We start from the raw sequence: 16,167 nt of genomic DNA, 5'->3' as shown, positions 1-16,167 counted from the left end.
AAATCCCTTTACAGTTTTTACCTGCAAAAATTCAAAGAGGAAATTGGCTCACAAGTACACTTGAGGTGTTGGAGTGCCCTGTTTTCCTTTCCCATCTGCGTTCTACATGATCATGTATTCTGGGCTAACCCATCTGCAGGAAGATAGCAGGGAGGGATATGGCAGATAAGTCAACCCTCAAAATGGAGGAGGGGTGGGATATTCCTGATTAATTCTCTCACAGCAGAGATGAACTGAAGCAAATGACATCTCGGGTGAGATGGTTCGTTTTCTATGCCAGGAGTACCTCTTCTCCTGCAAACTCTTGACCTGTAGTTGTAGACACTTCCTTAAAATCTCTCAGCGTCAGCAGCTTGGGGCTGATGCACAGCAGTGAGGGATGCAGGAGCTGTGTGGACATAAAACCGATTTGTTTCTATGGAAACGAGTAGATTTCACCATGTTGTAAGGAAGTGGGAGGGGAATTATCTTTCTGGGCCTGGTTCTGGCTCTCAGATTGGATTGGTTGCTGCACTGCAATTGTAGAGCAGCAACCCATGAAGGGATTATCTGCCTAGTCAGTGATCACAACTAGGGAGAGAAGCTCATGGATCCGGTCAGCTCCAATTGCACGCTTCCTCAGCAGGGATGACACAAGGTGCTGTCGTGTGCCAGGATTCCCAGGGTCACAGCCCTCCGTGGCGCTTAAAAGCAAAGAATGTAACCTTGGTCACTCATAGCCAGATAGGAGGCCTACGTTACGGTACAGGCAGCTGTGACTGTATCCTGCCCAGACTTTTAAGTTTGGATGGCTAAGGTGATAAACTGTGCTCATACTTTAGCACACCCTCTTCTAGGCAAGAGGTGAGAACTATTTGTGGTGTCTGCAAGGACTGGGGAAGCTGAGTTCTTTCAGACAGACTTCAAATGTTGCTTGCTGATGAAATATCCTGTTACACTGGTGTACTGCTTTCAGAAACCCCTAGCATTTAAAACCTCTTTTTTTCTAAAAAGAGTTAATCTTGTGACACCAGAGAAGGAATCAAAGCATGAATATAAACATCGATCAACAGGTTCAAATAAGAACAGTTTATACTAAACCCCATACGTTCTTAGTGGTCTGTAGTACTGAGTCTGTTTGAATGGACCCTGCATCCTTGTGCAAGCTGCTAGTTTCAGACAACACCTCTGTTTCAGACTCTGTCCTAAAGCTACTTGCCCATCTACGCCCCAGCAATGCCTCGAGAGGGAAAGCTTAGATTTCTAGGTAGGAGGAAAGCAGACCACGGAAAACTGGTAAAAATGGTAATGCTTCTGTATGTTTGAGCCTCTTCCCAAGGTATTCCCTTGTCTGTTCTCTCCTTCCCCTCCTATAAATGTAGCGCAGGAGCTGTGTACCCTTCTCTAATGGAGACAAATTCCATTTGCTTGGCTTCTGTCTCCCCTCACTGTGTATAGGGACTTTAGTACATGTTAGAGGAACTGAGTTAGGGATGGAGTGCAGCTCTATCAGAAATTCTTGCTTTATGCATTGTAACACAGCTAGTAAGTTGATGGGATGTGGTAACCCTTGGTTATGAGTTTGCCGGGGCGCATCAAAAGCAACATCTCTGCCTTACTTTCAGGTTGTCTAAAAATATATATAGTGTACCTCAAGTCAGGCCAGATCCTGCTGTAGGGTCTACCAAGCATAAAGCTAGGGTATACTGGCTTTGTTGGAATTACTGTAGACATACAGCAGCAGAAATTCCTGGGGCAAACTCTTGGCTGTCCCAGTTTACTCTGTGGGCTGGCAGGCCTCCAGGCTGTTGAATAGAAGTGTAATACCTAAAGTGTAAGAATGCTTCGGACCTCCTTGGATGTCTCTTGCCCTGTGGAAGCAGTACAGCTGTGAAGCTCAGTAGTTCTGCATCAGATTAACTTGTGCACAGAGGCTCTGGTGCAGCCATGACTTGGCATAATGCATACAGTTGTCTTCCAGATTTTGAAGCTAGTGGAGTGTGAAACCAAAAAATCAGCCCAAAGGATTCAAATAAAAATAAAAGAAAAACTTTTTTTCTTACCCCATTGCTTCCAGAGACCTTCATAGAGGTATGTGCAGGAGGGACTGAGCAAGATACAAAGAAGGGAGATATGGAAAGGGTGAATGAGAAAGGCATTGACTGCAATGACTCTTGGGAACCAGTCTGTGCAGTCAGAGATAAGCCAGAAAAGCAGAATTTAGCACACTCTGGAAGAGATTTGGTGTGCTTTGGGAGGGGTAGTGGAGAGAGCTGTTTCTAAGTAAGCATTCACGTAAAAATTGCTATGCAGTTTCCTTTTTACTTTAGCAGTGTTTATAAAGGTGCTGCAGGCTGCATTCTGAACACGGCCCCTGCAGCTGAAGTACCAGTGATGCGAGAGAACATTGTGCAGGGCCTATCCTTTCTCTAGTTGTCTGAGCCCCCTCAGCCAACACTTGATTCAACAAATGTGTTCTGAGTGGGGGAAATATTTTTGATTAATGCCCTTGATATTCAAGGCATGTGGGTCCACCCAGAAACCCACAAGAGCACATAAATATGACAATGCATTTCAGTAACAAAAGGCTTTATCCTACTCTGTAGGAAAGAGAAAAATCTATACCAAAAATTACCAGAAGGTGACAGAGAGGACAGCACTGGAGACTGTCACCTCTGTATATCTAGATCAGTGACCAAGTAATTGTGCTGTGTTTCATGATGAGATGATGAGCCCTGTGGTTGAGATGGAAGCTCATTCAGCTGCTGTCTCTCCATGGCACATCGTTTAGTCTCAAATGTCAGTGAAACAAACCCCACCATTATGTATGTTCATGAGGAACTGGATTTGACTCGCCAAACTTACTGTATGTAGGCTTTCAAACAGCCAGCCGTGCAGTTTTCTGTGGAAGTGGGCTCTCTTGGAGAGTGCAGGCTCCTGAAAGTTTTCCTGTCTTTTTGGCAAAGCCTGTGATGAGGAGTCATTTTGGTTTTTTTAAATGCTGTCTTTTGCACTAAATGTAGGTTCCTTGTGTGGCTTTATTTACTTCATATATGAACTCTGTGAACACACCACTATTTCTTACTTTGCTGTGCTCTCACTTTATTCATCGGAAAAAGGTGCAGGAGAGCTCCAGAGCACTAGGCATCCTGGTCAGTTGTAAAAGGGGCAGAGGAAACAATATGGAAAGGCAATTCTTGCAGTGAGAATCAGAATGTCGGGTTTGGAGCAGGATGTGTGTGTGAACATGTAATACACCTATTTCTATGCTTTTTTTTCTTACAGTGAGTTAGCATAGTGGCTGTACTTTCACATTGGAAGACCACAGTGCCTCAGTCTCTGCATAAAATCTTAATAAAGGCATTTCAGACAGAATGAATACCCCTCATGCTTGCTGGGGACCTGTGCTGGTATCAACTGCAATGCTGTGCAAAGGAATAGAACTCAAGGCAGATAGAGGAGTAGGAGAAGGTGCAAACTTCAGAAGTTACTTTTTAGTTTATCTATCCCCTCTGACCCTTGTTTGCAAATTATCCCATAGTATGCTATAAATGGGTCCAGCTTATACTAGCATTTGTGCTTTGCACTGCTCAGACAGCACCTGTGAAGTTTGTAAGATGGTCTCCAGGAACTCTGCTTATCTACAGCAAACTCCCAAACTTGGAGAGAGGTTTGCTTTGCCTTTCTTGGCTACTGATCTGAAGGGCTGTACTGGGGAGAAATGGCTAGGCATTGCAGATGCTGTCTGAGTGCCAGAACTACTTAAAGCAACTGAAGTGTTCCAAGTCAGCACAATAGTGTTAACCTCCCTTTGGGCTACTGTAAATAGAACTCAAGGTACAAGGCAGTGGGAAGCCTTCTCTTTAATTTTTTTGTTTCTGCTAACATGTATATTATGATGACACTCATGAACTATTGCCTGTCTTTATTTTTTCACAATTGTATTCTTGAATAATAAATCATTGTGCACAATAATATTGCCAGTATGCTGGAATGTGGAGAATTTACAATAGATCTTTATTTCTATATGTATCCATTGTGTGACCAGTACCAATTACACCCTAAGGAATGATGCTATACCAAGTGCTTATGGAACTGTTGTCTTTCACAATGGGTCAAGGCTATGCACACTGTTGTGCTGTGGAGATTGGCAGATAAATAACATGCATCCCCTGGTTTAAACTTCTTTGAGTCTAAAAGTGCTAACCTTAATGGAAAAATAAGTGGCTACCTAGGAATGAGGCTTACCATGTGACTATGAGTCTGTAGGACTGGTGACCAAGTTCACATGATGCAGCATTGAAGGAAGATGAAAACTAAAGGCAGAGAAAAAATAGTTAGAATAGCAGGTTGAGTGCTTTTGTTCATAAAGCACCTGCTTTTAAATGCTTGCTGTTCACTTTGGTTCAGGGAAGGTAAGATCTCGTAGAGGCCACAGTGTCAGCAGAAAAGGAAAGTCTAAATCTGTAGCACAGCCCCCTGGTTAATCTTCTGGGTGGCAGAGGAGAGAACAAACTTGTCCCTGCTCTTGCCACACGTCAGAGTTACAGAATTGCTTACAAATGAACTTGCACTTGAAGGATTAGACCAGGAAGATGCTCTGCAGAGCAGTTCCTGCATCAGGCTTCTACCTTCTGGTAGATCTAGATGTCTGTTATGAAGGAGCACCAGGCTTGAGTTAATCTCTAAGAAGTGGAAAGCTACTACTGCTTCTGAGTTGTTTGTTTTAGCAGTTAATAACATTAATGGTAAATATTTCTAGCTTTGCAGATATTCTGTGGCTAATGTGTTGCATAGGTATCAGCCTGTGTTTTAAGGATTCATGTGAGATGTGCTGGAGTAAGAATATGTTTGAAAACATAGTGGTTGTGCTGTGAGATGAAGTGCTGTTTAGGGAGACTGATAAGCTGTTCATAGAATGCAACGTGTATGAACGTGTGAATGTTTCCATTCAGTGCAACGATCAGAAGAGTCATGTGTTAAAGGTACCGATACCCCTAGATAGTCTTGAGATTCCTGTAATGCATTGGCCATGGTGAGCTAATGAAGAACTCTTGATCTGGATGTGTGTGAACGATGAATGATCAACTATAAGACTTGACAGCTGAAATGAAGGTAGTTCCAAGCCTAAGCAGGAGCAGGTCTGAACTGTGTAACCAGATAGCAAAATCCAAAGGGGCAGGAACTGTATTTCTTGCTGTGTATTGGTATAGTGCTTTGTGCAGTGCAGTTCTGATCGAGTTGCTGACCCTGGGCACCACTAGAAACACAGGAAATAACAAGTATTCTGTTTAAAAAAACAAAACAAAGAAAAAAAAACCCAGACAAAAAAAAAAACAAACCAGAAAGCCATGTGAAGTTATGGAGGCTGTGTGAATCTTAGTTTTCTGAAACTTAATATAATCCAAACTGGGGATTAATCACATCCCTTAATAACCTGTTTGTCTGTGGATGTTTAAGAAATCAAATTGAGACTAAATAATCAGATGGTGGTGTACACTCTTCTGTTCTTTGGAACTACTTTTATGTCTGCATAAGCTGTCATTTCGGCTTTTTAATTGAGGCTTTACCTTCTTTAGTGCATTCTAATGCAAGAATCTCAAAGGGCTGACAAACAATAAGCTGCAAGGATGCTGTATTGGTATATCTAGACTAGGCCTAGATTTGTATTTTAAAGCTCTCTACAAAGAGCTTTGCAAGTCTTCGAGCTTCCCTGGAGGGAGGCAAAGTGGTGGTAGAGAAGCATTTGATCTGTCTCCCACTTAGAGTGAGTACCATGGAGTTGGCTCTGTTTGACTGCTGATAACTTTTGTTGCAACTTCAGTGAAGACTAAAATCATGCATGAAAAAGCTTTGACTCAAAGTCCTTTCAGAAGTACAGATTACCAGTGGATAGAGAAGGTGCAAAACCACTTTAATTCTGTGGTACAAAGAGTGACTTGTTCACAAGGCTCAATAAACCAGAAGCAAAATTAACTTTATAGTCCAGGAATCCTAGCTGCCTGTCCTGTGAACTGACAAATGTTCTTGGGTTTCTCTGTGTGTTTTCTATGTATCTTTATGTTCTGAAATTGAGCTCTTGCTAGGTTGAGAGCTGGTTTATGAAAATGCATTTGTAGTGCCACATAAAGGATAGCAGTAAGCTGCCTTCTCTGGCCATGTTAAGGTTTCTAGAATTATACGAGCAAAAAAGTTTCTATTGGGTCTGTGTCTGAAGATCTGCATTAACGCAGTCTCCTCTCATGAGTGCATTTATAGCTTAAATTAAATTTCTTGGTCAGTAGAACATAATGATATTTTGACATACCTCAGGGGGTCTCTGTTATTAAAGTGATGAGGTGCAAAAAAATTAGACAGTGCCTATATGCAATGCAAAGGAGATGGCCAGAAGAGGTGCTTTTCCACTTAAATGTGATGGAAGAAGAGGGAACGTACAATACTCATGCTTGTAGCGGAAGAGTATCTGTTGGAGAAGTAGTGGCAGCCTGAGCCAATATGTAGGGGTGCCATTAGTATGTAACCTTTCTTTACTCTTAAGAGGATATGGTTGCCACTACAAAATGGCACAGCTACAAGATCATAGGTGAGTTAGCTGCAAATGCTGTAGTGCTGGAACTAAATGTCACTGTAGCTGTCACAGGGAATCTCTAAGCCTTAGAGCACAAACCTGAAACAGTAAGCTAATCATCCACTTCTAGCAAAGCACAAAGGGACAGACTTGCTCATGCAATTGCTTTTCTCTGGTGTATATCAGGTTTGAGAATATTTGTTCTAACAAAGCAGGTGAACCATGTACAATATGCCTGTAATGATCACTGAGATGCTGGAAGACTAGTTCCTCCTCCGAAGATCTAGTTATCTCTTGTTAAACAAGAAAACATCAAATGAAGATCAATTGTTTGATGAAAGGAATAAACAAGTTTGGTTTTTTACTAGCAAATTGTGTGTTCTCTAGGAACAGATGTGGCCCTACTGCAGAAAATCAGCTCTTGCTAGTCTCTTAATGAAGAGTCACACTTTCAGAAAAGTTGCTTATGTTTATTCATTGAAGACAGTTTCAAGGTGTGCCTCTTCAGGAAGTCCTGAACTTCTCATACGGGTATCTGTCCTACTTTTTTTTTTTTGACTGCATCTATCAACGTTTTCTTCCCTTTCCATACAATATATGTTGAATGCTGCAAGCAGTTAGTCAGTCTCCTGTGTCTAATGAATAGTCCAGGGGGAAATGTCTTTGGTCTATGTTACCTTTAACTACTAATCATCTGTATTGTGCAAGTCATTAAATGAACCCTGAAATTTGTTTATAGAGCAAATGTGCTTTTTGTATCATTAATAGCACCTTTTAGTTTTGTGGGATTTCAAGATACCTAATGCATGGAGGTTTTTCATCTAGAGTGTCTGTCTTTAATTAAAAAAACTACCAGGGAAACCCCAGATCCCCAGTGTTCTGATTATAAATGTATTGTTGCATGGCATCAAGATTGCCTTAGTGTGTTTCTGACATGTTTGGATTTTGTTTGAACACTGCTAGATTGTTTTCCATCCCTCAAATATTTGTTTTTACTATTGCATTACTAATGCAGCTTTCAGCCCAAATCTTTAATGCAGCTCTGAGCACTAAGATAGAAGTAAGACTGGAAGGGATGGTGTGATTGGGTTTGCCCTGAGGTAGCTGTGAAGCTAGTTAAGCACATGTGTAAGCACTTTAGAAGTGAGCAATGCAAAATATAACAATAAATGCCTTTTCAGGTCACTCCCTGCCTGAACTTTTTCAGCCTGAGACTCATCAGGATTTGCATCCTTGGTCCTTTTTGTTGTCTTGGTTTAGAAGAGATCTATTGCTGGTCAGACCAAAAACGTATCTAGCTTTATCTTCCCTCTGACAGTAGTTAATAAAAGATGAGTGTGAAGTAAGTATAATGGGGAATGTAGCTGATCTGAGCCTAGTTTTCCGACTCTGATAAAATGCTCAGAACTGCATTACTAGAACTGATAGCTCAATATCTTGTTAAAGAATTTTGAGTCAATAGCTAAGCAAGAAGGTACAAGCAAATTAAGTATTTATATTCCCTGAATACAGCTTCCCTGTCTGTTTTAGCTGCTGCTTTGCTGTGTTTTTTTGGATGAAGCCTAGCCCAAAGAAGTGGCACAGTGTGGTATTCTTGCTTAAAAGCATAGGAAATCAAATGTCACACTACTTCTGCATGTTACAAAGCAACAAAAAAGTAATTTTTGTTCTTAAGATACAAAGTAAAGGAGGAAGATGGAGGGTTGGTGCTCTCAACCTAATCGAATGATGTATTTCAAGCACAAAGTCTTGTATAGTGATATATATAATGAGTCTGCTTTTGATGTCATGCTAGAGGCTGCCTTGTCTTATGTGTGGAATCCCTGCTGCCCTTGTTGTTCCAGCACTCAGAGCCTTACAGTATGTTATTTCTGCAGACTTACTCCATCTTTCTTTTTTTTTCTCCAACCTCACTACTGTACATCTCCTCTGCTGGAATTGAAGAAGCCAGTTTATCTAACCCTTCTGCTCTTGTCTGCCCAAGTCATCTGGCATGTGGTTGTTCTTATCTCATGCATAATTTCCTTGATTCTGATTAAATTTCATCACTTTGTGCTGCTCTTTCTGGAGCAATAGGTGTGTGTGTAGCTCTTTCCCCTGGCTCCTAAGTGGACTCAAATCCTGGGCTGGTCATGTTGTCCATGCCACTCGTGCTCTGTTGTAGTTTATTTACAGAAGCAATTTATTATGCCTGCTGCAAGAGGGCAGGCAAGACTCCTGCATGCTGCCTTCTCTTTGGCTTCCAGCCAGCTTGCTGCAGAATTTAACTAATATGTACTTATTAGTGTCTATGACTTGAAAGGCTTGGCTGGAGCAGGAGGAAAGAGCTTGTCCAAGAGACTGTAGAGATAAAGAATGTGAATAAAAGAGTAGGAAATATAGATAGAATGGGGTGATACTGCATGAGTTGCTTGGGTTTTTTATAAAGCTTTTTGGCTGTAACTCCTATTAGGAGTCAAGTGTAGAGAAAACTTAAAAGTTTGAACTGCATGTACCTCCCAAATAGTTTGTGGATAAGAACATACATTCATTTTCTGACATTAGGGATCAGATTGCACATATCTTCATTCAGAATTGAAGTGGCACTAAGATTGTTAATTCAGGTGATTTGATGTGGCTAATGGATTTGTTGTCTTGGGCTCTGAGGACTTAGTGTTTTTTTCCTTGGTATAGCCTGGAAGCTAACACAGTTAACACAAACTCGATCATTTTTTAATAATGCTGGAACCCAGGTGCCACATGGGTCAAAGGAAGATGGAAGACCCGAGTTTATCTTTGTACCTGTGACAAGGACAGAAGGACAGCAGAGAAATCAGGATCTGGGCCAAAGTGGAAAGCTTCAGGAAAACACAGAGCACAACATGAGTGGAATCATAATTCCTAGAGGGCTCATTCTTGTAAATGCAAGTGGTGCTTTTCCTCCAGTAAAGCAAGATTTGATAGTGCAAGTTGGAGATTGACAGCTAGAGTATTGTCTCAGTGTGCTACAAAGGGAATCTATAGTAATAGGATACCTTTTTGTCAGATACAGTAAGTTCAAAATAAGTAAGTGCTGTTCAGATGGATGTGTTATGCTAAAAACTGATGCTAGGGTTGGACTTTTTCACATAATGACCACAGACATCTATAGGAATGGAGCTGAGACAGCAGAAAGCTGCTAGAATGATGCAATGCCTCAAAGATTCCAGGGTTAATCCCGCTGGGATAGAAAAACTAGAGCTGTATTTTTTGAAAAACAAATGAAAGACAAACCCTGGTTAACTCTTTAGACTAGAGTCTAAAATAATGAGAATGGGTTATGGTCTTATTAGAATCCTCACATTATCTGGGTTGGAAAAGACCTTTAAGATGATCAAGTCCAACTGTTAACACAGCACTGCCACGTCTACCACTAAACCATGTCCCCAAGCACCACATTTACACATCTTTTAAATACCTCCAGGGATATGACTCAGCCACTTCTCTGGGCAGCCTGTTTCAATGCTTGACAACCCTTTTAGTGAAGAAATTTTTCCTAATATCCAAGCTAAACCTTCCCTGACACAACTTGAGGCCATTTCCTCTTGTCCTATTGCTTGTTACTAGGGAGAAGAGACCAACACCCACCTCACTCCAGCCTCCTTTCAGGTAGTCGTGGAGAGCGATATGGTCTCCCCTCAGACTCCTCCAGACTAAGCACCCCCAGCTCCCTCAACCTCTCCTCATCAGACCTGCTCTCCAGACCCATCACCAGCTTCATAGCCTTTCTCTGGATACTCTCCAGCACCTCAGGGTCCTTCTTGTCCTGAGGGACCCAAACCAGAACACAGGGTTTGAGGTGCAGCCTCCCCAGTGCCGAGCACAGGGGCCCCATCCCTGCCCGGCTCCTGCTGGCCACACCAGTGCTGACACAAGCCTGGGGGCTGGTGGCCTCCTTGGCCACCCGGGCACTGCTGGCTCATGCCCAGCCGGCTGTCAGCCAGCACCCCCAGGGCCTTCTCTGCTGGGCACTTCCCAGCCCCTCTGCCCCAGGCCTGGGGCGTTGTGTGGGGTGGTTGTGACCCAAGTGCAGGACATGGCACTTGGCTTTGTTAAACCTCATACAATTAACCTCGGCCCATCAATCCAGCCTGTCCAGATCCCTCTGCAGAGCCTTCCTGCCCTTGAGCAGATCGACACTCCCGCCCAATTTGGTGTCATCTGCAAACTTCCTGAGGGTGCACTCAGTCCCCTCATCCAGGTCATTGATAAAGATATTAAACAATACTTGCCCCAACACTGAGCCCTGGGGAACACTACTTGTGACTGGCCGCCAGCTGGATTTAACTCCATTCACCACAACTTTTTGGGCCTCACATTCCAGTCAGTGTTTTACTCAGCAAAGAGCATGCCCATCCAATCCATGAGCAGCCATTTTCTCCAGCAGAATGTTGTGGGAAATGGCATCAAAGGCTTTACTGAAGTCCAGGTAGACAACATCTACCCTTGGATGGATCCCATCTGGCCCCATAGACTTGGGGGTGGTAACTGGTAGAGAGGTACCAGAGGTCTCAGTACTCCAGACTTAGTAACTTACAGGAGATATTTTTATTTGAGGTGTTAGAGATTGTAGGGTGCCTCCTTACTGTCTCTTCACTTGAAACTATTACGCAGTTTTTAATATTATCAAGTTATTCTGACAGCCCACAGATGGGGAGTTCCTCTCACAGCCGAGGAAGAAGAAATACAGAGAAGTAGAACTTGCATATCAGTGGCCAAACCAGGAGCTGAAACAAAACTGCTCAAGTCCTTGTCTGATGTGTTAAAACAAAAGCTCATTCCTTGTCTTCACTTCTTTTGTCAGCATTAAGCTTATGCAGGACTAAGCAAGATGCTAAAAATGGAGGCCCCTGGATTTCTCATTCATCAGAGTTGGTAGAATCACTACTGAATTAGCAAGATTATTCATTGCCACAGTTATCAAGGGAGCGAGGATTGTGTGCCAGAATCCAAGCAATATAGGTAGGACTTCTTTTAACAAAGAAAACTATATTTATGCTGTAGAAACCATGTTTTGAAGTGATGCTTTTCCCACTAGGCAAGGAAGCAAAGGATAATATTTTCAGAAATGCTCAGTGGCTCTTGAGGAGCCACACGAACAGCTGAGTACTCGAAAACCAGGCCACAAACTAGCATGGTCATCATCAGATGCAATAAGAATGCCTACCTTTGCTCAAAGCACTTGGATTTGGAAAAAGAAAAAGCAAAGGAGAACTTGTGGGCTGTGGCTGCTAAATCAGCATTTGGAGGATAGTGAAAGACTTCCTTTGCGATGATTTGAAGTACACAAAATTTTGGGATTCTTGTGAATGTAGAGGGAAGCTGCTGCTGCTTTTGCCTTGGCAATACTTATGTCCTGAGTAGTTAGTGAGGAGAAACCCTGAGTGGAGGGAAGCCTTTGGCTGCTGTTTATTCTTTCAGAAGTATCATATGGTGTTTGCATGCTGGAACAACGCGATGTCTTCTCCAGCCCCAAAGTGCAGGGTGTGAGTGATTTCGTAGTTCAGGTAATTGTGTTTTGTCAAAAGGAGGCACGCTAATTATCAGGCTTTGCTTCAACTTCTCTTTTTCTGATGAAAGATTAATTTTTCCAAAGTACAGACAGCTGTGTTAAGTGGCCTTGTTAGTTAGCTTGGATCATGAGCTGAAGGAGCAGTAGCTGTTACAGAAAGGATTAGAGGGGATGTGCCGCAAGTATAGGTGGCTTCAGAATAACAAGCTTTTGTCCTCCTTGAGGAGGAGCACTTGCTTTTTAGTGCCTTAAACTTATTTGTGCCTATGGCTGAGACTCTCTGTTGGAATTCATGAATGCTTATATAAGCAGAAAATCTGTGAAAAGGGAAGGAAACAATCATTCACTCATCTGAAACTTCCTTTTCTATTTCAGGGACTTTCTGCCACGTGGATCTGGCATCGTAACCAGGCGCCCGCTGGTCCTGCAGCTGGTAAATGCCAGCACAGGTATGTGAGCTACCTGCCCTGTGTGTCCAGCTGGATTGCTGTCTTGGTCAAGAAAGGTCTTATTTAGTCAGTGGTACTGCTCAGTGTGGAATAAATAAATAAGGATTTTCCCCAGGAAAAATGACCTTCAGCTGGTTTTCAGTTCTACCTGTTTAATATCTGATGCATTAAGTGTTCAGAAGCAAAATGCTGCTTAGTTATTTTGCTTTAATTTATTAGGCACGGCTACATGCATACACTTATCAGAGTTTTCTTCTGCCTATGCAGCTGTGACTTTTATGAGGGGGAAGAGTTAAAAGCCAGATGACCCTGCTGATAATCTACTGAAGTAAGGGGATGAGATGATTTAATGCACTGAAAACCTAGTGTGAGAACACTAGGATCTGAAGAAGAAAGACTACCATATTCTGTGGCCTTCTGGGCAATTCACTGGTTTTGCTACTTACTTGCAGGATATTTTCATTACCATTCCCCTTAACATAATTTAAGATCTCTTCCAGGAGTTGGCAAGTGAACGTTTCACGGTACTCTTTCTCTCTTGTCAGGTAAACTTGACCTATCCATGACAGTCCTCTTGCTTACAGTAAGGAGACAATTTGACTCTTACGAGGCTTTTTAAATTGAAACAGAGTTCTTGGATTGGTTAGGCTATTCAAGGACTGACACAGAAAAAAACTCCAACCACCAGTTAATTCAAAACCATGTCAAAATTTTTGGTTTGTTTTTGAGTCTGTTCTCATGTAATGGGACTATTTTTTACTCCCAGCACTTTAATACAGAGGTAGTCCAAGTTCACCTGAGTACCAAGCTATCTCCCAGTGTAGTTGTGGAAGTCACCACTGCTGCAGGCTGGTGTATGCACAGTATCATGGTATGTGTATTGGCACGGTATCAACGGAGAAAGTCCTGGATTATTACCTGAATGAAGACAAGTGAGTGTGCTACCTCTGAGACAAAAGCTGGATTGTGAAGATCTTGGACTCAACTGAATTCTCTCAAGACATTGATCAGATTGTGTGACTGCAGTAACTTCTATGCCAACGTGCCAGCTCTTAGTGGGAAAGGCCCTTGCCAGACTTCATCCCTTCAACTGTTTTTTGTTTTGTTTTGCTTTGGGACATGATGTTTTCATTACACTCTGAGTGTTTCTCTGATTTCAGTGACTATTTCTGACTCTCTGCTTCTGTTTAAATAGAGTATGGTGAGTTCCTACACTGCAAAGGAAAAAAATTCACTGATTTTGAGGAAGTCCGTTTGGAGATTGAGGCTGAAACGGATCGTGTTACTGGCTCCAACAAAGGGATTTCCCCAGTGCCCATCAATCTTCGAGTCTATTCTCCCCATGGTGAGTCCTAATGCAGCATCTGAGGCAAGCTGTTGCTTTGTCATGAAATACAGACAGAAAGAACAGAGATGAAATGGGGAGCATGCTTAGTTTTGACTTTAATCTCCATGTGCCTGGTTTGTGCTGTATCAAACTGCCAGCCTTAGCCATACTGCTAAGATCAGTTTGTCTGCCAGCTGAAGTATCTGACTGCTAGCAGAACTTCTCTTTGACACAACTGATGTCTCTGCAGAAACTTGTTCCTGAGGCTGTTCCTTTCCATCAGTACAGCCTTAGAATGAAGAGCTGCTGTCTGTCTCTGCATTATGATACTGATCTACCAGGCAAATAAATTGAACCCAAAAAATTTATGGGGAGAGTGGCTTTCTTGAAGAGCACTTGCCTTCTGTTTGCATGTGCATACGTACTTTGTATAGTTCTCTCCGGGTAATGATGATGTCATATGCCACTGATCTCAGTGGAAGAATTCTGCTTAAACAAGGGATTGACATGGTCTCAAATTTGCTAGCTCTTTGAATGTGAACTGCTGTGTGGGCATTTTTTTGGAAAGCAGCAGCAGCTCAGTGCTACATAGCATTTGGCTGGGTAGAACTTGTGCTTGATTTTTAGTGTTTGTTTTTTTTTTTTCTCATAGCAAGACAATTAAACAGTTATAGGGCTGCATGTTGTAGTCCTTTGGGAGAAGGCCCAGCTGACTTTGATAGGAGCCTCCCTTGAATCAGGGTGACAGGACTGAGCCCTTCAATACCAGGGACAACTCATGAGTGACACCAACTCTTCTGCCTGTCCAGTCTTCGTTATCAAATGAAAAAAATGTACTGTCATCCCTTTCTCTTCATTGTAGCATATGGAAGGACTTCGAGGGCACAGTTTCCCTGATCAGTGTCAAAACAAGTGATTTTTAAAGGGAAGGGTAATGAGATAACTGATAATCATGACTAGTAACAACTAGAAATTTTTCTTATCAAGCAGTAACAGAAAGTAACTAGAAAGCTCACTGTGCTTCTGTGTGTGCATCTGTTATGCCTATTATATATTGGAGGCAGTAAAGCTACAGGTGCTTCCCATAGACCAGACCATTCCTGCCTCAACACTCCCTTGTGCCATCTCCTGTCTCCTATGTCTAGTCCTGAACCTGACCTTGGTGGATCTACCGGGTATGACAAAAGTCCCAGTAGGGGATCAGCCGCCTGACATCGAGTTTCAGATCCGAGATATGCTCATGCAGTTTGTCACCAAAGAGAATTGCCTCATCCTGGCAGTATCCCCAGCCAACTCTGATTTGGCCAATTCTGATGCCCTGAAGATTGCAAAGGAGGTGGATCCTCAAGGTAAATATCTCTTAATTTAGCATGACATTACTAGACAGTGGCCTGACTTTCCTTTCGCCTTTTGGTTGTGATTAGCCCAGTAGCTGTGGGCTCCTGTCTGTTGTCTTGGGTTGTATCTTCACCAACATGTATTCTTCTGAGAGGTATTTGTGAGTGTTAACAGCTACTGTAATTGAATTTTTGTTATTCCCCTCTTCTTCCTTTGAGCCCATTTCTGAAAAGGTGTAGTATTTCCTTTCGTCTAGTCATCTGCATTCTGCCTGGAGAAAAGTAGGAAAATCTGCACTAAAATTCCTGTCTGCTGTGGCATAGCATGTGCATGTTTCAGCAGGGTATAACTGAAAACTGAGTTTCATTATTGTCTGTTTTGCTCTTGTAGCCTCTTGGACATGATGTGAACCATAATGTTTGAGTTCAAGATTCTTTGAGTAGCCAAGTTGGGCAATCTGTAAGCTCTGTGAACAGAGGAAAACATTACATGAGGAGTTTGCTTGATCAAGTATGTTTGTGTTTTTTCCATAGGGCAGCGCACTATTGGAGTCATCACTAAGCTGGATCTTATGGATGAAGGAACTGATGCACGAGATGTATTAGAAAATAAATTACTTCCTCTGCGTAGGGGTATGTTTCCTCATGCTTTGTCCATGATCTCCTTCCTCTATTTTTCCTGTGTGAGGTGTCCTGGCCTCATCCCCTTCCTCCAGTGCATCCCCTTCCTGGAACATTTGTTACAACTTGTGGTTAAGCCATCCCTGTGCCAAGCTGGAACTGAGAAAAGTTGGGGAACAGGGATGAGTAACACTGTTAATAGGAACTTTTTAGATATTTGTATTTTGATATGTAGTCTTAGCAGAATCATAGTGGTTAAGGTTGGAAAAGGCCTTTAAGACCACCAAGTCCAACAGTCAACCCAACACCCCCAGGCCTCCTAAACCATGTCCTGAAGTGCTGCATCTACATGGTTT

At 42.5% G+C, this 16,167-nt stretch overlaps 1 protein-coding gene across 15 annotated transcripts in view; it reads left to right on the top strand.

Moving 5' to 3' along the window:
- DNM1 (dynamin 1) overlaps nt 1–16,167 on the top strand; it is a 70,511-nt gene that overhangs the window by 13,754 nt on the left and 40,590 nt on the right. For all 15 annotated transcript variants that reach the window (XR_012663516.1, XR_012663514.1, XR_012663515.1 and 12 more), the window contains exons 2-5: nt 12,453–12,526; nt 13,722–13,871; nt 14,999–15,202; nt 15,725–15,823. Coding sequence is in view for 11 of the 15 variants with exons in the window: in XM_075112309.1 (XP_074968410.1) it covers nt 12,453–12,526; nt 13,722–13,871; nt 14,999–15,202; nt 15,725–15,823 (527 nt within the window). In the remaining 4 variants the exon portion in view is untranslated. The remainder of the gene's footprint in view (nt 1–12,452; nt 12,527–13,721; nt 13,872–14,998; nt 15,203–15,724; nt 15,824–16,167) is intronic.

Source organism: Phalacrocorax aristotelis, chromosome 17 (assembly GCF_949628215.1).
Source record: "Phalacrocorax aristotelis chromosome 17, bGulAri2.1, whole genome shotgun sequence".
NCBI classification, from domain to species: domain Eukaryota; kingdom Metazoa; phylum Chordata; class Aves; order Suliformes; family Phalacrocoracidae; genus Phalacrocorax; species Phalacrocorax aristotelis.
Note: the sequence above shows the minus strand (reverse complement) of the source record. Positions and strands in the feature narration are given on the sequence as shown.